This window comes from Dromaius novaehollandiae, chromosome 1 (assembly GCF_036370855.1).
Source record: "Dromaius novaehollandiae isolate bDroNov1 chromosome 1, bDroNov1.hap1, whole genome shotgun sequence".
Classification (NCBI taxonomy): domain Eukaryota; kingdom Metazoa; phylum Chordata; class Aves; order Casuariiformes; family Dromaiidae; genus Dromaius; species Dromaius novaehollandiae.
In genome coordinates, this window is record NC_088098.1 from 13,023,287 (window position 1) to 13,044,837 (window position 21,551).

Sequence of the window (21,551 nt, forward strand, 5' to 3'; positions counted from 1 at the left end):
AGCTGTCAAACTGAGGTTACCTATAACCTCAGTTACAATAACATCTGATGCTTTGCAGGTTTTAGTGTGTTTGTCCTTGTGGCAGCCCTGGTAGGTAAGGAGGTTATTATCTGCAAGTTATGGATGGGGAGATCTGACATAGTACGAGATTGATCTCATTTGACTATAGCAGGTCAGAAGTTAGTTATTTAAGTTAGCTGTCTGGGCTCGGTCCACCACTGAGGGAGGAACACACCTCCAGGAGGCAATCCATCCCAGCCTAAAATAGATAGGATAAATCAGCTGCAGAGGTGCCTCGCTCTGTTGTCACGAGCTGGAGCCCTGAACTAGACACCTAATGCCAAGCAAAGCGAAATGTGCCCTGAGGGACACAAGTGGCTCCTCGAAAGGATGGTGGGAGTACCGCCTGATCGCCCAGCTCCCAGGCAGTCTCCTAACACTAGCCGTTCTTCCTCTCTCCTGGTCAGTCAGTAATTGATGAGTTTTGCTATTCCGCTGCAAGCTGGGCTTTTCTTTCATTCTTACAAGCTAGGCAGGGAGAGGCGTTCTTAGCAGTACTGGCGCCAAGGAAAATCCAGTTGTACCAGGAAGTGGTGCTGGTGACTCAATAAACAGCATGGGAACAAATGTCCTAGTGTGGTGCTTTGAGCGTTTCCTTCCTGGTTGTGCTGTAGGTTAAATCTGAGGCCCTGAGTGCTGCTAGTCATTACAGGATCATACTTCATGAGAGTAAGGTAGTAATCCCCAGACAAATTATATGCTGGCTAACTCTGTCCTCCTTGCTCCTACCTGCAGCTTCCTCTAAATTACACAGTTCTGTGCACATGCTGATCTGAACTGTGCTGCACCCAGGTGGGGTTGCTGTCTTCTGTTCCGGAGATGGCAGCAGTCTGGAGTGAGTGAAATGCTTTCTACATATGCAATAAGTACAGCCCTTTGGGATTTTAGATAGAGAGCACTATGAAAATGTGACATATCGTTACTTGGGGAGGTTACGTCATGTTTAGAGTTAAGGTTTTGTAAGATTACCATTAATGTAAATGCTTCACTGCATGTTACGTTGGTGTTCATACTGCATCCTGTAGCAGCACTCTGCCCACAGTAAGCAAAGAGCAGCACAATGCCCTTAGAGAGAGCGAAGAGGAGCAGTAGTGTTTATATCTGACTTCTGGTTCTGGTTTTGCTTCATCTGGGTCTCTGCCCTCAGCAGGGAAATGACCGAAAGACTGTGAGCAATTCAGATCCCTGCCTTTCCCACTTTCACCCAGCTGGTGGTGAAAATTCAGCATTGTAGTCTGCAGCATTAAAAACAATGCAGCTGATAACTGCTTGAATGTGACTTTCACCACGTCACAGCTGTAGTTCCATAATTGTAAAACTGTTACATCATGAATTCCTTCAAATAATTCTGCAGTGTGTTCTAGGGACTCTCAGAATAACGGTGCGTGGATCAGCCCCATCTGCAGAGACACTTCAGAGGGAAGGGAAGAAATCCACTAAGGCTGTTATACATCTCTGACAGGGAAAGCCTAAAACGCATGGCTAAGACCTGCCCATCTCACAGATCCAGAGCTCTTCAGGGAAGAATACTGTTCTGCCATCAGCGTGCTGTGAAGTTGTTAGGAACAGTTTCTGCAGCAAGAGCAAGTTGCCTGAAAGACTCCTCACTGCTGGCCCAATCTTAACTGTTTCTTTATGTCGTCATCCCCTGGCACCACAGCTTTAGTAGGACTAGTAATGTTTTGGCAGATGAACCCAGAGGCAGTTAGTGTAACTCTTGGCACAAAAAGTAGGACAGGATGTTGGGCCTGACTGTTCTGCTCAGACCTCCCCATCTCACCTCAAAATCCCAAGATCACTACTGGGGTTTTACCAGCTTCCTAGAGAGCTAACAGCAGGGTCTGTGTGACAGAATGAATATCAGTCCTTCACAAGAACTCCTTAGAACAAGAAAAGGAAAGGAGTTGGCCAAATAGACATCTCCCTTCAAACTCCGTCTACTCTGGTTTACCACTGTACAAGCTAGTACATATTTGTAAGTGGAGCTCAGGTAAATTCCCAGGACTGTGGACATACGTGCCCCTTATTCCAGGACTAATGCAGATGACTAAAAAGCTCATGGCAGAGTGGTCCTTCTCCTGTCCACTGAAGTGTTAGACCTTCAGTCCCAGCCTGCAACTTTTTGGTGTTCTGGTGGCTGAAAGAAGCTGCAAAGGCAGTCTTTTCCTGTGCTACCCATTCGTGCTGCCAGGAAAGTAGGGATGAGCCTTTGACTAACAATCCTTGGCATGATGACTAAAATAATCCATCTGAGTGTGTGGACCAAGATGCTCCAGGATGCATTAAATAGAGTTCCCTGGGCTGGCTTAGGGAATGTAGATTTGGACCTCAGGCATCTCAACAACTTCAGCAGAATAAATTCCAGAACTTCCGAGTGAGTTCTTACTAATTAAGTCTAGTCCTTTCACTGTGCCAGCCTAGTTGATAAAGTCACTGACAGTGTTTGTGACTGGATGGGGCAGGTTAGAGTAGGAATTAGCAACATGGGACCTTTATGTATAGAGCTAAGTAACAGGCAAGCAGATGCTGGATTTGGAGCACTTGAAGTAGAGAGGACTGCTCTCCCATTTATGGTTGACATATGTATATGACTCTTCCTAAGTAATGATGAAAACTCACTGTGTCAGAGGTCCAGCATGTGCTTCAATGAGGTTCACTGAGCAGTGGCATGCATGAGCGGGAGGCAGCTAATGTTATCTTGGATTGCCCTTGCTATCCTAGCCTGGATGGCCTGATTATCGCTTACACAGCTGTAAAGAAACTTTTTAGATGACTTTGTTTAGAGACTGGGAGAATTCATAGGACCTGGGCTGTGCCGGAGGCTTGGCACAGCTCATGGTGTTGGGTAGGCTGGAGTCTGTAGCTATCCCAGGGCCACAGCTGTGACTGAGGGCTCTGGCCGCAAAGTGGAGACAGATTAATTTAGTAAGGCAAATGAGATTGATTACCTGGACTGGGAGCGTGTGGCAGTTCAGAAGCTGCTACACATACAGCTCAGCCTTCTCTTTAGCAAAGAGAGGCTGATGCTGGAAGGAGTAAGCTGATTGGCTTCTCTAATGTGTGTCTTTTTGTGAGTCAGAAATGTTAGACTGGCTCCTAGACCCAGCTAAGTTATGCCTGGGCCCACTTCTGTGGTGCAACATAGGAGACTTCCTAGTTCTTCAAATCCAGTTCTGCCTGAATTGGGTGTTTCCTGCTGCACCATGGAGGTCTCTCCCAGTTTTAGCTGCTAGGTTTTCGTTACAGTTTGTATTTGATGTGTGGCTGTTTAATTCAAATTCTAAATCTCAAAACATGCAGAACCTTGAATACAGTGTAGTGTTCCCCATTGAAAGTAAAAGGATTCAAAATGGGCTAGGAGGTGGATGTTTCTTCTGCCTAAACTGTCAGTTTATTTTCAAGCTAATACTACCCATGTTGCTATGCTGTAATCAGCTTTTATGTAAACAGTACCCTATCCCTTGGGCAAGTTCAGAAAAACATTCACCCACAATGTACCCACAGATAAATCCAGTTTTAGCAAAACAGTGTTCAAAGTGTTATACTCTGCTCATAGAACATCAGCAAGTGCTTACTTGGAGCCAACACTAGGTTACTGGTTTCTCCTTACTGTTTTGCAGGCCGTACATGTCCATTGGAACGCTACGTGATCAAGTCATCTATCCAGACTCAGTGGATGACATGCATGAGAAAGGATACCAAGACCAGGATCTGGAGTATATCCTGCATACAGTTCATCTTTACCACATAGTTCAAAGAGAAGGAGGTAAACTGCATATTTTTGTAAAAACCTTTATTAAATCTAATCCTCAGGTATATGTGTCAGTGTGCCCTACCTCTGGTTAAATTTATTAAACTGGCAAAATTGGATCCCGACATTCTGTGGCTGTGGAAGCTACGTGACCACATAGTTGTTGCTTCATGACATGCCACCCAACTGCTGATGGAGGGAGAAGAGCTAAAATGCTCTTCTTCTCCCCAGTAAATGCATGCCCAGCTGAACATCCTTTGTTTATACTGTCCAGCTTTTTCGATGTCCAGGTGTTGTCTCTTGCTTTGTGCTTAGTTAGCTCAACAGACCTTGTCTTTTTGATTTGTCTTCACAAAGAGCAGTACAAAGGGGCCTTGCTCCAAAAGTAGGATTTTATGGGGCTTCATTGATAAAAAAGAATAGTAATTGCATGGTATTGTGAGATCACTGGCCTTCCTTCTTTTTCTTAGAAAATGTTAGCTGTCTTAAAGCTTTGTAATGTCGCTGACTACCTCAGCCCCCAAGCATGAGAATGAAAAGAGAGTCAGGTCTATTTTCACCTCCCTGGTTTGTGTGATCAATAGGATATGTGCCACAGGAAGGAGTGCCTGTTACCGTATCACCAGGGCGAACAGGTTAAATATAACCAAATGACTCTGGGTACCAGTAGAGTGTTGCCAGCCACTGCTTGCTGTATAAGTTGCCATGGTGTTTTCAGCGTTGTTTGTCTTAAAAGTAGAGGACAGTGTAAATACACTGATACAGTAAAGGTCAAGATGCTAAAGGCTTCTCTCATATCTAAGGAGCTGGAGAACTTTGGGGTTTTTTTCCCAGTAGCAGTACTGGGAAAATATTAGCAAAATAGAGCAATATATAGAATATATAGCAAGAAACATAGAATATTTTTCATCCTTTTGTTTCTACCAGCCACTAATCCATAGTTTGAATTTCCTTCCATCAGTTTGCTTTTGTAACGGACGTATGACAAAGTTACTGACATTTAGAGAGGTGAAGGAAGATATCTAAGCCTCTCGAGGGAGGTGAATTCAGGAGGGCCGGATGTACCCTGCTTATCTCTGCCTGTGCTCCTTTTTGGGAGGGTACTTTAGGTGCATTGCTTTATAATGTGTGTACTTCTCTTGAAGTCTCACAGGATCATTCTCACAACAGAGTAGTGCCTCAGACATTGGGAATCCCAAGGCAACTTCTAAATTCCAGTTCCTGCATGGAAGTGTGTTGCTCTGTTTTGTCTGTGTATTTCATTTCTCAGATGTGTGTGGATGCTCATCTGGTGACTTTTCTATGCATTTTAGAGTGGGGAGTAGTAATCATTTACAGCAGCAATTGTATACCTACAGATAGCTCACCACCTCACAGCTCTGTAGATAGGCAGAGGTTAACCTTTTCATAGGTTAATGCTACCTCTTTAAGAATATAATAATGACTGATGACCCTCAAGGTGTGACAGAAAAAAAAAGTCTGTCATCATCCTGTTCACAGTTATTATTCACATCTGATATTATGACACAAGGATTGAAAAACCTGAGTAGAGAACTAAACTCAGTGACTGAAATAATTGCAGAGAAGGGCTGTATCCACTATGCTGATGCTATAACTATTAATTTTAGTATGCCTGACTAGTTACTTCTCTAAGTGAAGTTAAGTGCACAGATTGCAAAAGGACAGGCAGATGTGTTGGAATGGGGAACTAGAAAAGGAGAGGCTCTTACACTTCAAGTGGCAAGAAGCCACTGTGCGGTGTGCATTTGTAGCCTGTTGGTACTTGTACACACACTGAACAGCACATGACCCTCAACCACCAAAATCATATCCCCAGTAGTCTCTGAACGCACATGGTTATGGGTTGTTACCCTGTAGCTGGAGCATGTAACTGAGGATAGGGCAGTTACAGTGCCCCTCCTACAGGATGCTGTTGCCTAGCATTAGTGCTCTGTTTTGCCAAATAGAAAAAATAGATTTGAATCAGAGACTTGCTCTACTTTCTGTGCCAAGGGACACTTAGTCCTCTTTTACTGCTGACCCCATTCTTGCTCTTCTGCCTATCTGACTTTGCGTGTGAGACTTAGGACACAATCTATAAAAAAGGTAGATGGCACTGTTAATGCTCATTGACACTGTGTCGTGAAGAACTGTGGAGCCCCCATTACCGTAGAGTGCACTGTGCAAAAATCTGCACAAAGGAATGATAACAAAAGTGTGTTACAGACTTTGCAATCTAAAATGACAAAAGTGGGCAAAGCTGGGAAGTTACTACATACCAGAAAGTTTTTAGGGCCATAATAAACTTGCTTGGTCCCTTTTCTCCTTGGGCATTTGGAGGAAGCAAGTGCCAAGGTAGAAGCAGAGATGAATTCCATGACATAGGATTTGATGTTGCGTAGATTTCATATACTTGTGTATTCTTTTGAGCTCTCCCAATCTGGGACAAACACTCAAATTCTGTTTTTCAAACCAGAAACTTCTTGAAAATTGACAATTGAAAATTTTGTGTATGCATAGCTGTAACATTTCATTTTCATGCCAATATTTTTAAACTAAAACTGATTTCTATTAAAAATGGAACTTTTTATTTGCAAAATAATGAAAAATCCTAGCTTGCAGAACAACTGATTTTTTTTGAAAACTGCTTTGATTTTCTAATAGAAAAAGTTTTGCTGAAAAATTTCCAGCGAGTTTCTATGATATGTTTTATACACTTTTGAAAATAGACTGCATCTGAAAGAAACCATCAGCAAAATCATTTTTAGTGCCTCAGAATCCTGGGGATATGTGGGATAGGTCCATGCTATTTCAAACTTTTTACATGAACTGTTTTGAGAATGGAGCTAGCTATCTGTAAATTATGTATGTATCTAAATCAAATATCATTCTTCATTAATTTTTCCATACTGTAGATCCTTTTCTCCTTTGTATCCTTACCTCTGTCTCCTCCCCTTTCCCCCATCCCCTGCAGTATTATACCTCTGCCAGACATGTTCCTTAGGGCATGACCCAGTTGTCTTTTAATTGACCACCAGTGTCCTGCATGTATAATCACGTACTTCACAGCTCTGTGTTTTGCTCCCTATGGGCAGTTTCATGTAACTACATGAAAGCCAGATTGAGCCAAAAGCAAGCAAGCCTGACTCTGAGTTTATTTGTGCTGGAGTAACTCCATTGTCTTTAGCTAAGTTATTTCCAAATTGCATCAATACAAGGGTCACCAGAATCCAGGTAGCCAAAAAGAGCCAGACACTATTCTTGTTGCTTCCAAAAGCAGAACTCCCTCTAGTTTTTGCAGCAATAAGGTTTGACCCAGTTAGAATAAATAGAAGAGTTACAAGAATAGGTAGCCCAATTTGGCGTTTAGCTTCTGTGTTACCTTTATGAGACTTTTTCAGTCAGTGGCAACAGAATACAGCAAAAAGCCCCAAACAACAACCCCACCACTACCACCATCGTTCCTGATGTTCGTAAGCGCAAGCCCTGGCATAAGCAGGTGCAATCCCTATTGCCAGTAGCATCCCTTTCTGCTAGGGGCAGAATTCCTGCCCGCAGAGCCCATACCAGTATTTTCCTCACCTGCCGGGTATGAAAGGAATGCCATTTTTTGTGGACCGTTGCTTTCCAGCCAGTTTGCACTCCTTAACTTCATCCTTATATACAATACTGCAAACTTGTCCTAAGCTGAACAGAGAGACAAGGACAATTTAAGTTTCTCTTTCTGGTGTATTTTTATTGGTGCAGCGAGTCATTGTGGAGATACTTTTGTGTATGATGTTAATATTGTTTAGTAACATTATCAGTAAGGCCCCTAGTCAACCCCTGCAAAGTTGCTAGCTGTACCAAAACAGTAATTTCATATAAAATGACGGTAACAAGGTTATATTCAGTATATCCAGACATCTTGAGTAATAGTATGCAGTTGTACAGTAAATATGCGTAAAGTGGTTCCTTTTTTTTTGGCCTGCTTTAAAAATCTGTATATATTTATCAAGTGTGAATAGTGTTGCAGCCGTAGGCCCCTCACAGCCTGTCACAGGAGAAAAGCCATGCGTACGTGTAGCAGCATGCTGAATGCATGAGCGGGCCTGTCAGTTTAGGGCTTGTGGAATTACCGAACAAGTTCAACTTGTTTAGGCTTTCTCAGCACCCCAGATTATAATTACTCCTCATTATTTTGTACAGTTGTCATATCTTTGGGTCTTGTCCAGGGAAACCTTACACAGGCCATGCATAAGCACACAGCCAAGCGTAGCTCTCTGAGAATTTTTTGTCTGATCGTTTTGGCCCTGGTTTTGTTTCTGTTAATGGCACTGGCAGTAACTCTGGAGTGCCCTGCCAGTTTTTCCAATAGTGTCTGAGAGAGATGCCCGTCTGGACAGTCATGCTGAGCTGGGGCTCCTGCAGCTGTGTCTTTGTGCGCCTTCCTCGGCTGAGTACTCACCTCGCATATTCATCCTGCGCTGCACCAGGGCTCTCTTCTATTTTGACAACTGCCCGGGGACGTACGCTGTGCAAGAGGCCTCCATGTGCAAAAGAGCTCATCAGGGATAGGCTCTCTGACTGTAGTTTCCAGCTGCGACCTTTCCCATGGAATAATAATCCTTCAGTTTGTGGCCTGATGAGGTACCCTGGAAAAGAAGGAACATGATAGGTCTGGAAGAGGAACTTTTAAACTCACGTCTTTATGGGAGCTGAATGCTGTGTCTTGCACGTAGGCGCAAGGATGCACAAAGACGCAGGACATGCAGTGCTGCGGACCCCCTGCGTAACCTTTTTTGTGGTCAGATTTAGCTTGCTTTTTCCTTCAAAAAATTGAGGAAGAGAGATAATAATTAAAAAGAACATGCAAGAAAATGAATTGCTGCTATCACGAGGCTATCGGTAGTTTCTACTGCTAGCTGTGTGTGTTTCTACTGCCGTTACTCTTGCCCAGAACACCTCAAGTGCTCTTTGTCCTGCTGGTTGCAAAAGGTATGTCTGAGACATCCAGTGCTCATCACAGCTCCATCCTCTCATGTGCAATCAAAGGCTGGGTGTAACAAGAAGCTAGGCAAGAAACTGGGACTCTGAAAGCCAGGATTATGGTTGTACCTACTGAGAGATTTGTGCTGCACTCATGGACAAGCCATTTCATTTCTTCTTTTGTAAAGTGGATTTAGCTATGGGTGGCATAAATCACTGACTAGGTTGATCTTTGCAGAACATTAAGGTCCTCTACTGAACCGCTCCATGTCAGCAGAGAGGAAAGAGGAAGCTGTGTGTGCCATTGTTAGTGCAGAGTAGGAGGTTAGTTTATTGCGAGTTGCATTGCCTAAGTGTGCAGAGGAAATTGTTCAGACACTAGAAAATCATTTAAGATCAGCATCATTTAAAAAATCATTTTAAAAGGGATAATATTAAAACAGGTCCTTCCTTACCTGTTGTTTAAGGCATTCCAGGTGAGGAGTGGGAAGGTTGAGGGAGGGAGCTAGGCGGGAAGAGGCAAGATACACTGCTAATATTAAGCTTAGAATATGAGTTGAATGACCACAGAAATGGACACTGTACCCTGCTAAACTGCAGCTAAATCTTTCATCTTTAGGGAAAATAATAGGATGATTTTGTTGAGAAGATTTTTCTTCCACATTTTCCAGCACTTTCATGAACTGCATTCCTTTTTTGTATTTTACTAAATCTTCAAAAACTAGCTGATCTGGAAGAGGGTGTGTGTGAAGGCAGGCACTGCTCCCACAGGCACGTGTGCATACGTGCACCCACCGCTCGCTCAGATCCCAACCTCCCATCACAGCACAGCCCTGGAGCCGCCCCGTCTTCTCAGCTTCACTGTTACAGAATACGAGCAGCAGCCTGAACATCTTGAGCGAAGCTGTTTCCATGGCTTTCGTGAAGGACAATTCCTTTTCCTTGGCCGTAGTGTGGTTTGTCCTAAAGGAGTGCTCCCAGCCTTTTAGAGCCTTCCCTGGGCGCTGAAGGTGTCGGTGCAAAATTTATATTTATACAAAAATGTATAAATATAAAAATTCCATTATGTTACATTATATTTTACAATTTTGCAGAGAGAAAGCTCTTGGAGTTCAGTTTCTAGCGTTATCAATTCCTGTTTTCAATCACACGACCTGTCACTAGATGATTCGCTGAGGTTTTGTCTAGAATTACAGAGGCTCGGCCCTGCTGAGCCTGGCGTAGCACCAGGCGCTTGCAGCACGCCCCAGCAGCCTCCTGCGCCCTTGCAAACCCAGCCCCTGCCTGCACTTCTCTCGCCTCTGGTCTGGGATTAGACATGACACTTTTCATGGTATTGTTTACCGTCTTTTCTGGCAAAAGTTTGGTTTTGATTGGGCAGAAAAGGGGTTTTGTTCATGTTGTTGAGTTTTTAGGTGCAGTGCTTCTAGGCTGATTTGGAAATATATTCTCTTCCTCGCTTAGCCCTTCTCCAGCTGGCCGGCTGTCTCCCATGAGCAGAGGATTTATTGAGAGAAATGTCTTATGGGATCTTCTCTGGATCTGCGCTCTCCCTGTTCAGAATTCACCTTTGCTTGTTATTTTGCTGTTCTATCCATCTGGATTGCTTAATTGAAAACTTGTTTTTTAATAGGGTAATTGGTATTTGAAGTTAGGTTTTCATTACTGTGAATACATCATGCCATAAGGCTCACACAAACACAGTTCCACCATTAGATCACAGATAAGATGCATCGCGGGCCAGTCGTGTGCTTCTGAAAGTGATGATTCAGTTACAGGCCAGGCAGAATATTAAATAAGGATACCAAGTTTTGTAACAGTTGTGGGTCATTTTTAAATATGAGATAACCAGAAGTCTGTATGCAAAACCATCCTGTTTGTATGCACTCTTTTTTTCTGTGAGCTGCTTGTTTGTGTGCACAGAACATATCCATAACTGCAGATGCGTTTGTGTGCCTGTTTTGGTTGAGCTTGCCAAAACCTACAGTAGTGAGTGGAGTCAGGCACTAAACATTGTAATCTCACACTGTTATTTATGTTTTTTACACTTAATTTCTTTTTACCTGCTGTATTTATTTTTAAATTTCCATTCACCTTTCAAGAACAAATAGCAAATTATTCTATAAAACAAATGGCAGAAATAATGATTAGTTATACACAGGTAAAAGATGTTTTTTCGAAGACATGATAAGCAATACTTTTTGACAATACCTACATGACAGAGGAAGCTAAATTCCACTTCCAAAAGTGATATGATATTTGGGACATTTTTTACTCTTGAGTAACAGTGGAAAAGTACTGAGGTATTTCTGGAGATGTAATCCAGAATCCTGAACGATCTCTTCTGCAATAGAAATGCTGTTTATGATTTTGGCTGGGGATTGCAGAGATGCTGCAAGTGAATGTGCATTCCCTTCATAAACTCACATTGTCCTGACGCCTTTTGTTGGTATTTTTTATCAGGCTGGGATGCCATCATGGACTGGAAAGATGTCTTATCAGGAGGAGAAAAACAAAGGATGGGCATGGCTCGGATGTTTTACCATAAGTAAGCCTTTTTCTTTGTTTGTTAAGCAGTATCTGAAAGTGAGGAAGAGTTACGGAGTTTTGCTGTAATAATTTGAGCAGTAGCAGACTTTAATCTCCATGCCATACTGCTAGACCATTGCACAGGAACACCAGCCTTGCTGTTTATTCCTATAAGCTCTGCTTTCTTGTTTGGGCAACGCTTCTTACGTATGCTTTGCTGTCGGCAACATTTTCCAGATGTTCCTTTCTTCAGCATCTCAGGCACAAAGATCTTCCCTGGGTCTGTAGAGGTATTGCAGAAATCTGGTGCACTGTTGTTGGTTATTGGAGTTTGAAAGCCAAGGTCCAAACCTTTTCAATTTTGGAGACTGCAAACACTGCAGAGGCAGCAGCTCAGTCTGTACATAGCAGTGGGTAGAAGCTTTCTGAATTGCTGTAGTAACTGCATGACTTGTTGACGGGACAGAATAATAGTAAGTCAAACGAGGACTAGAAGTTTGATAACTGTGCGCTCAGACAGAGCAGGAAATAAGACCCATTTTTCCTGGAAGCATGAATAAGGCCTGGGCACTTTGTGTTGTTGCTAGCCAGCTTCTAGGCTTAGATGAGAGACAGCCATCTTGGGAAGACAGCTTTCACCTCCGATCAAATCCTTTCTCTTGTTCTCTCAATTAAACATCATACATGGGAATACTCTCCAAAACATAACAGAGTAATGTACTTTATCTGCTTTTGAAAGGCCGAAATATGCATTGCTGGATGAATGCACGAGTGCTGTAAGCATTGATGTTGAAGGAAAGATATTCCAAGCTGCAAAAGCTGCTGGGATATCCCTGCTTTCTATAACACACAGACCTTCTCTTTGGTAAGTACATTCAGGAGTTTGTAATGGTCCTTGCTTTTAGCTTTCTGTCTGACAGTGGACTGGCTTTTAGACAGCAGTCTGTGTACTAGGGCAGTTGTTTAATCAATATCTACTGTACTATCTAAGATAACTTGACTACAGTAATAGAGATGTAAATGCATTTAACATTGGTTTTTTTGTTTTGGGGCATGTATTTATTCCTCCCTCTTATTTTTTATAATGCATTTCAGTTATTAACTATGAATAGCAACATGCTGATAGCTGAGAAGCAATTAATTAGTCTACCATATCACAGCTACAACAGATATCACCAGATTATTCTGTAAGATGACAAGAAACATGAGCTCTCTCCTGGGAATTTTGCCCGTGTTTGGGATAAGATGGGCAACATGGCAACTGGATAACCTACTACTTGTTCTTTCACAGGAATTAATACATCCCTTGTTTTAACCTCAGGTGTGTTCTTTATCGGCAGTGTTTGTTGACTTTCAAAATGTGGTTGCCTATTAAAAAGTAAATACTAGACTTCTGAGAAAGATCATTCAAGGGAGGTAATACTGAGCATGGAAGAGTCCATCAAAGGAAAATGAATATATGTCCTGAATATCTGAAACAATTAAATACTTCTAAAAGGAAAAAAGAGATCAAAAAAGTGTAAACTGGCATTAGCAGTGTTTGGACTATTTGTTCTGAAGTCCTTGATCTCTACTCTCAGATTGTTTGATTTTCTAAGCTGATGACAAAAAATTCAGTACTAATTTGTCACTCCAAAAAGGAAATGTCCATCTCCTTCTGCTGCTCTGAAAAAGAATGGCTTCCCCAGCATTTCTCTTTACTCTGTGTAGATGGTGACAGTGAAAAAGTCTTTCATTGGATCAGGACCTCAGTTTGAAGAAAAATTGGGAATTCTGGTAGAAAAAAATGTCACATAGACATTTATTTTAATAATAATTTAGATTACACTTAAAAAGAAACTGTTATTAAAATTTTAAGAGTTGAGATTATTTTAAAACCACTGCTCAGAAAACAGATATTTGAGAGCATCCCACTGCAAATAGTGATGACGCAGAGGGAAGTTCTGGAAGAGAGCTTGTGGGGAAGATCTTGGCAGTTTACTCTCCTACTGAGATTACTTATTTTCTAGTACTAATGTTGTTCAGGAAAGTCTGGGATTGTCTTTGTAACTGCAGCTGTATTATCAAAATTATTAGAAATCTGTGATTTGTGGAATCAGGAGCTGATAAAAACAGGTGGATAGATGGGATTCTCTTATTCTAGAAAAGTAAATAAGAAGTGTTCAGTGTTCAGAAATACGTATCAAATGCCTTTAATTCAGGTATGCTTCCATGGGCACTGCACTGCATAGACAGAGATGGGGGTCACGCAATGTGCTCTCAAGACAACACCAGGAAATCTGTGCTCTTTTATTCAAAATATTGGCTGCTTTCCTAGACCACAACAATTGGCCATCTCAATCAGCTATCTTAGCATCCTGATTTTTTGATTTTTAGGGGGGAAAAATAAAGGAATCAGCTAAACATTTGGCGTCACAGAGAATAGCGTACAAGAAGTGGTTAGTGTAAGCCTGCAGTTAAATATCATTCAAGTCTCGTGTCATAAACTATGGAAGTTTATTAAACTGTCACATTCCCTTGGTGGGATTTATAAGCATTGTTTTATGATGGTCTCATCTTCAATAATTTATAGTGATAAATTGCCTGGTTGTAACAGCAGCTCTGAGAGAACGCTCTGCTCTCCCTCTTGCACTGCCTGATAAATGTCTTGTCAGGTCTTGGCAAACTCCACCTGTACACCTTTGAATATTTTTGGTGCACACACCCTGATACTTACTGAAAGATCTGTCTCTTCTATGCAAACTTTTTTATTTTAGCCCTTTGCAAATCACACGATGTTTTAGGACTGGAGGTTTCTTTAGTTGACCTTATAAAATGCAGGAAAACGGAGGTGTAATTCAAACAAATTAGAGTTTCATCAGTAGCATCAGGTGCATCGTGCCTGCCTAAACATCTTTTCTGCTAGGGCGTATAACCTCTCTTGAGAACGTGAGATAAATGCAATTAAGAGGGCCACATGTTCCCTTTCATTCTTGGGAAGGGAAGGGACCGTCTGGATGTGCAGCAGGTTGAAATCAAGAGGAGGGTGGGTCAGGCGTTGCATGATACATATTTGTATTGTCACTTTGTACCTGCAACCAGAGGGAAAATGAGTGGCTAGGTGTCAGCCCTTCTTCCCTCGGGCAGTGGAGGCTGTGGCTCCCCTGGCTTCTTCTGTTAGTGCAACAGACAGAGATGCTCGGGGAGGTCAGAGCGGGGACTGGTGTTCCCGAAGGCAAGGGGAGCCTCGTCTGCTGCTCCTCTGAGGGCTCCCGGAGAAAGAAGAGTCTGGCTGAGCTGCGGTAGAGGCAACTGCAGTGACAGCCAACCTTTCTAAGAGGCATCTGGCAAGAGAGGCAGTGGGCTATGAGGGCCTCCTTCACGGCAGTGTGGGCTGCTGGAGGTGACACCTGCCCCAGCTCAGGAGCCCAAATAATGTTCGTACCTCATCTCTGGCTTCTCATTGCAAGATTTCACTAGAGGCAACAGCCATGGGAAGTGCCAGTGCCAGGCTTTGAAATACCAAATCCCCTACAGAAGAATGTTGTGCATTTCTGAGTCACTGAAAAGCTTTTAAAAGTCTTACACGGTGATCCAAAACTGGGCAACACTCAACTTCCTGAGAGACAGCACTCAAAATAGATACCTTGCTCAAAACCTGTCCCAAGGAACCTAGCACACACCCAAATTTCTGTGTGAAAATGGACCATCTGCCCCTTAAGCCGTTACTAATGTTTTAATTTCTAATGCAGGAAGTACCACACTCACTTGCTGCAGTTTGATGGACAAGGAGGCTGGCGTTTTGAACAGTTGGACACCGCTATCCGTTTATCACTGAGTGAGGAAAAACAGAGACTAGAATCTCAGCTTGCAGGAATTCCTAAAATGCAGCAGAGACTGAATGAACTGTGCAAAATCTTGGGAGAAGACTCGGTGCTTAAAACAATGGACAAAGAGGAATAAATAATTTATGTTTATGTTTTTAAAAGTATTTTTTTAGTTAAAAGCAGTACAAATTCAGACATTATCCTTTGCATGCATTGTAATGAGGCTTAGAGCATAGAGAAACACAGCCAGCAAAAAATAATGCTCTGAATGCTATGTAAGACTTTAGCATTTTAGTATCAAGGAAGAAAGTGGTTTGAACTGTGAAAAGAAAATAAGCAAGTGCACAGAATATAAGATGAGTCATTGCAGCTTATATTAATTCCTAGTGAAAGCCTAATTCACTGCAAAAAACTACCAGCACAGTTAGGTTTTCTAGGTGAATATTTGCTTGAGACTTGGCCTGCAGAATGTGCTCTTGTACCAGGTCACTGTGTGCGTATGATATGCCTGCTACGCAGAGCAAACCTGGCATGAAACTCAGGCATGGAGCACGGCAGAGGCAGCGTCTGGGTGAGTATGCAGATGCATGCAAAAATCTCATTTGAGTATAAGAAACATTCTTTCAGCCCATGTAAAACAAAACTCTAGTTCTACTACTGAATCACATGCACAACTTTAGCTGCATTTCCATAGGAAATAACACAGTAGGCTGGCCAGAAGCTGACTGTCAGAGCAAGCAACTGCCCTCACAGCCAAGAAGAGGGGATAGAACAGAATACGTAATATACATCTGCTGTACTTCATGCCGTTATGTATAGCTTCAGAGGCTCTTTGCCCTTCGTGGTACATCAGTTCCTTTGGAGGATTATTTATGTCCCCTGTTTGCTAACATCGGGTGGATGACTGGAGCACTGGGCCTGGCATCAGGAGACTTAGCTTTTGCTCGACTAAGTCATTCAGTTGCTCTGTGGACCTGATCCTGCCAACATCCATCTCTGACCCCATCTGTAAAATCACAATATGGACACTTGTTTATTCCATAAGATGCTTTGTGATGAAGAGGGCTGTAAGAGAGAATAATGTTCTCATTATTCAACACTCAATTCTCAGGCATGGCTGTCCTGCCAGTTGAAATGCTCAGCACTTTTAAAGGTCTGTGAAAAGTTAGAGCATTTTGTAACCACTAATTAACGCCTGCTGTATCTTGTTAGAATGGGTGAACACTGCCCTCCCCGTGTGCAAATGAGAAAACACACTGGTTAACGGCTTTGCTTTCAGATGTGCTTGCTGATTGTGCCGTTTTTGCTTTTCAGCTCAGCAGGAACCTTGTCCCCAGTCAATCACAAGGTGCTTTAAACTGAAAACTCCTAAGACGGTGCTGGTGTGAGTGCCTCACTGGAGGCCAAACCCAGTGAGTCAGAAATAGAGACGGGAGTGGATTTAAGAGCTCCCAACTTGCCGTCTCTGACTACAAGTGCACTGTCTTTCTAGATGAAATACTTACCACAGCCCATTACTTTCCCTGGCAGCAGCATAAGATGGGATGGGAGACTGCATTTGAGAGATGCAGCTAACTCTTCCTCCTCCGTTGCTAAAAGCCATTCAGAAACAGGCAGTTTGGGAATGAAGATCAGGAGGGCAAAGCCTTAGCAAGTGTTTAATCTGCTGTGGATAAATGAAGGAAAAGATGTAGCAATTTTGAACTTTGTTCATTCTTTTTTTTCCTAGAAGAAGCGTGACTCCTTAGAGGATTTCTGTCTGGTGATTGCTGCTTAGTCTGAGCAGGGCAAAGCATAAGTGAACTGTCAAGGGAGGAGAAATATGTTTGGCTCTTTGCTGAGCTGGATTCAAATGCTGCAGGCAGCATTTCATATGAGAGCAGGATTCATGTTCATCTCAGAGTAGGGTGTTCAACATCAGCACCAGAGAAAAGACTTTGAAATGGCACCTCAACATCTTGGCACAGGTGATATCTTTGTCACTGTCCTTGCTTGACTTCTGCTGTGAGGAGGCCAGCTGTGACACTGGGAATGCTTGGGCACTCTCAGATTATGCAAACTCTTCCCTCTTTCTGATAGTTTCACCCACTTTTCCAGTACTAGCTTGGACAACGCAACTTATCTTATCTGAACAGGTAGCTATTGGTATTTTAGTAATTCACAGTCCTTCCTGTCCCTTACCACCACTTTGTTCAAGAAAAAAGCCTTTTTGGTGGAAAGAGTGATTCGAGTTTTGATGCAAGAGTGTGATAAGTGGGGTATTAACTTGACCTGCAAAATCCCAATCTGGTGCCCTAACCATGAGGCCGTCTTCCCTCTCATGGTGTGCTAGACTTGCTACTTTTACGTATTCCCCTAGAGAACTTGCGGCAGAACTTGGAATAAGTATGGTCCCTGTCCTGCTTTTCCAGAGTCTGTGGCTTGAATATAACCCTGTACTTGTCCTGGTGACAAGAGTTTGTTCCTTTCATTAGTTTTCTCTGCGGAGTCCCTTGGGACATCTCACTGACATAGAGTGGAAAGCTCCTGGGAGCCTTTGAAAGGGATGAGAAATTAAGGTTCAACATAATAAGATGTTGTAATGTAAAGCGCAGACTGGAGGTCCCTGATGTGGTGGATGGCATGTGCATGCATTTTAATTTGCAAGTGCCTCTGCTTGTCTGTGTCCCTGAAGGCTAGCTTTCCTCCTTCTCATCTTCAAAGAAAAATTCATAGCTGCTAAGGAGAAGAATACGTCAGCCAAGAATCTGTTTGCAATGAACATAGATGACTTTTCAAGGCTTGTGCATTTCTGAGTTATGTTTCTCTAATGTGGTGATGGAGCAGGCATGCATCATACGGCTGTGTGACAGGGTGATAAAGGAAGGACCAGCCCCTTGTGCCAGCTGCAGTGTATCGTTCTCCTAGCACAAAGCAGTTGCAAAACCACCTTTCCACAAGACTCCCAAGGCAGGAGCTCAGATGGAAGAAGGGGCCTTATTGTTCCCCACTTCTCCATTAGGCACTTTCCCATGTGGTTGGGAGCTAAACCAGCTAAACCAAGGTTGTCCAGACCCTGGATGAGGAGGACACTGAAGAGTGTCGAACAATCAGCCCAGTTTGACATAGCTCCAAGTGCAGGCCTGCACACTCCTAGCCTCCCACCGACGCGCTCTGCAGTGGCACTCGACATGCTGGGACTGTTGCTGGCAGATGCAGCACCTGAAATCTGCTGTGCCATCTTGCAGAGATTGAAGCTGCCACCCCTTATGGCATAACATCTTCTGAGGAAATGGTGTGTAGAAGAGGAAGGTTTGTTTGTCTTTTTTTTAAATGAAATTCTGCATAAAACATATAAAAGATAGATACATTACTGACAAAATCTTGATGAAAACTGAAATCACACTGGAATCAACATAATATTTTACTTGAAGTTTGATACAGATTGTTTGGATTTCTAGAATTTATTCCAGCAACATAACTTCCATTCCCTTCCCAGTCATAGTACACCATGAAATAGCCCTGCATCTCACTGTTATTTGCATTCTGGTAGACGTGAAAAGAATGCGAGAGCACTGATAGGAGAAGAAACCCTTCTCTAAATGGGATCTTTCTGAGTCGTACTGAGCCAGTTTTAGAAGGATTTTCTGTACTGGTGACTCGTTCTTTTGAAACTTAGTTTTGTGGCTCGAAGAGATGCTGCCCTGGCGATTTTTTTCACAAACTTCATGAGTTGCTCCCAATGCTAATTGAGGCAGAGGTCTCCAGTTCTGTTTCTGGAGTTCTACCTCTGCATAGTAGAGGGCAGGAGCCAGCTCCCTTCATCCTGCTTGAGCCAGCGCTGGGAAAGCAAGAGCGGAGGCACACGGTCCCCAGGGAAAGCCTGGGGGGGCCCCACACTGGAGCCAAGGCACAGGGAGCCACTCTGCTGCCGGCGAGGGGCAGCGCGGGGCCGGTGCCTTGGTGGAACCCTTTCTCGTGGAGCGAAGGGAGTCACCCATCAGTGCTTGTTGCCTTTCTCAGGAGCTGGGACTGCCCAAGAGGTTGGGGAGGGGCTCTTCAGCCTTCCTTCTGCCTCTCACATCTGGCTGGAGCTAGCCAAATCCAGCTCTTTGTGTCAAGGCATTTAGGCGTTCAGAGCCAGATATTGCAAGGTGCTCAGTGCATCCGGCCTCCTGCAAACAGCTTCTCACACCCCCTCCTCCCACCCCAGAGCTCAAGGCAGGCTGGACTTGCCCACATCTACATCCTGGAGGAGTAAAAATGCTGAGCAAAATTCGTATCAGTTTCAGGCACAGGGTTTAAGATAACTTACAACAGAAGTATGAAAGGTCCACATCAGTTCAAGCAGTTAATGCTGGGATTTTTTTTTGCAAGAATGTTCAGAATATGAGAAAACCTTTTTTGCTCCTTGGATTTCAATAATTTTAACCTAGGATGAGGGGTTTTTTTCACTTAGTTTTGGGAGCAGACTAATTCCTGTTTCAGAATTGGTACCCCTCCTTCTGCAGGCGAAGAAAACCCTGACCATCTTTTGAAGGAGTTTTTTGAAACCAGTGGGATTTGTATTTGAGTGAGGAATGAAGGACTGGATATTTAATGGGATAGTTATGGGAAATTTGCAATAAAAATTATTTCCAAAAGCAATTGAACACATCTACTGTCCCCTGACTATGTCTGAATGATCATTGTGCATGTTAAAGTCAAGTTTATGAGCCTATGACCAGAGATTTCAACCATATGTAGACTGAAATCACCCTACTCAGCTGTTTATAAAGCTTAAGAGAACCAAACTGCTAATCGAATGTGTCTTTGTTTTGGTTATGTTTGATATTAATGCCTTTTAAGAGCAGACAATTTATACAGCAATAAATTATGCTTTACAGTTGTAATTTATTCCAACCTCAAATAAAACATGTTGCATTTACTTTGAGTTTAGTGTTCCTTATGAATCATTCACAAAGCAGTGACAAGCTGTGGGAGAGTTTTGCCTGTGCCGTGCTTGAGGAGCCCCTTCCCATACCATTTCTGTGACAGGGTTGGAAAGCTAGAGGTGGCTGTCGAGTGTTTGCACGTCATGACAGGTGTTTCATTCCTAGGTCAGGCTGACGTTGAAGGCTGCTGTGAGGTTTCTCACATCTTGTGCCCATCCCTTTAGCGTGGCCCTGACAAGACGGGCCACTGCTTGCTGGGAAGTTTTGTGGAGAGACTGGGCACCAAGCAGCGTGCCAGAGGCCACTGTCAGCAGCACAGTGTCAGGTGGGCTCAGCAGCACCACTCCCAAAGGTTGTTAGTGTGATCTTCATGAGATAAAGTTTATGCGTACAGCATCGGTGTCACAAATCTTATAAGCAAGTGCCCAGGCTGGGCTGCAATAGCAGACAAGGTTTTTCTTCAGAGGTTAAGATCCAAAAATAGTGTCCTTAGCCCTGCGGACTGTGAGGAGTGTGAGGCCTCTACGGACACCAGCTGAACTCCTTGGCACCTGGAGTTGGCTTGTGTCTAGCCAAGTCCCAGGCGAGTGCCAGGGGATGGTGAGGGTGCCAGGTGGTGGTATAGGATTTGGCTTACATGCAGCAGAGGAGCCCATGGCGGTGGTGGGCCCTCAGAGCCAGATCCTCAAGGGTGCCCAAAGGCCTGTCCCCGTGCCTCACTCCCAGGCGTCGTACCCTCTCAGAGGGATGGCACTGGCAGGCAGGGAGGTCCAGGCCACCAGCTGCGAGGAGGGTGTTTTGTGTCATGGGACCATGCTGGGCTCATGTGTCAGACAAGGAGGAGACAGGCTATGTAATCGTGGGGGAGATGGGCTGGGAGGTGCTGCATGAGTTTCATTGTTTTGTAAGACTTGCCTTGATTTCCGGTCTTTGGCGAACATTCCCGCTTTCTGACCAGGCCACCTGAGGACTGGTGCCATGGGTGGCTGTAGCCTACTGCAGCCGTGGGCCTTTGCCCGAGGGCTGAACAGTCCCAGAAGAGATGGGGAGTAAGGTGGAGCTTGCACAGGATCACATCAGGAGCAAAATGGATGCGGGAAATATTCTGAGTAGCGGTGTTCAAAGGCTCCCCACCACTGAATTTTTCTGGTAAGTGGGGAATATCTGGAAGAACACCTTACACTCTGTATGGTCGTATTTCTGGTTGTGGCTTGTTCTGATTTGTATTTTTTAAATTAGTGTCTTTAACCTCATATAAATGAGGCCATCTGTGGCAGGGTAACATTGAAGTGTAATGCGCCCTGCATCAGTTTGATGTGCTGAACTGTTTTTACTAGGTAATTTAAAAAAAAGCCAGAGAGCCTGTGACTGTGGCTGATTTAGGACTGAGGAACCAGCTGGGCAATGGGGCTGAGTAAGGAGCCAGGTTGGATAGAGGGTCTGGGAAAAACCATCCCAAGAGAGCCCGTGGGAAGAGCCAGCTCTCAGCAAAATCCCCTGGAATTTGCCAGCTAAAGGGGAACG

General features: G+C 43.6%; 2 protein-coding genes across 9 annotated transcripts in view; both read left to right on the forward strand.

Moving 5' to 3' along the window:
• ABCD2 (ATP binding cassette subfamily D member 2) overlaps window positions 1–20,026 on the forward strand; it is a 52,378-nt gene extending 32,352 nt beyond the window's left edge. Inside the window, exons 7-10 of the mRNA XM_026095333.2 lie at window positions 3,681–3,826; window positions 11,243–11,327; window positions 12,048–12,173; window positions 15,040–20,026. Of these exons, the coding sequence (XP_025951118.2) occupies window positions 3,681–3,826; window positions 11,243–11,327; window positions 12,048–12,173; window positions 15,040–15,250 (568 nt within the window). The 3' untranslated portion in view covers window positions 15,251–20,026. The remainder of the gene's footprint in view (window positions 1–3,680; window positions 3,827–11,242; window positions 11,328–12,047; window positions 12,174–15,039) is intronic.
• Window positions 1–21,551, forward strand: part of KIF21A (kinesin family member 21A) — a 241,115-nt gene that overhangs the window by 101,749 nt on the left and 117,815 nt on the right. The window lies entirely within an intron of this gene.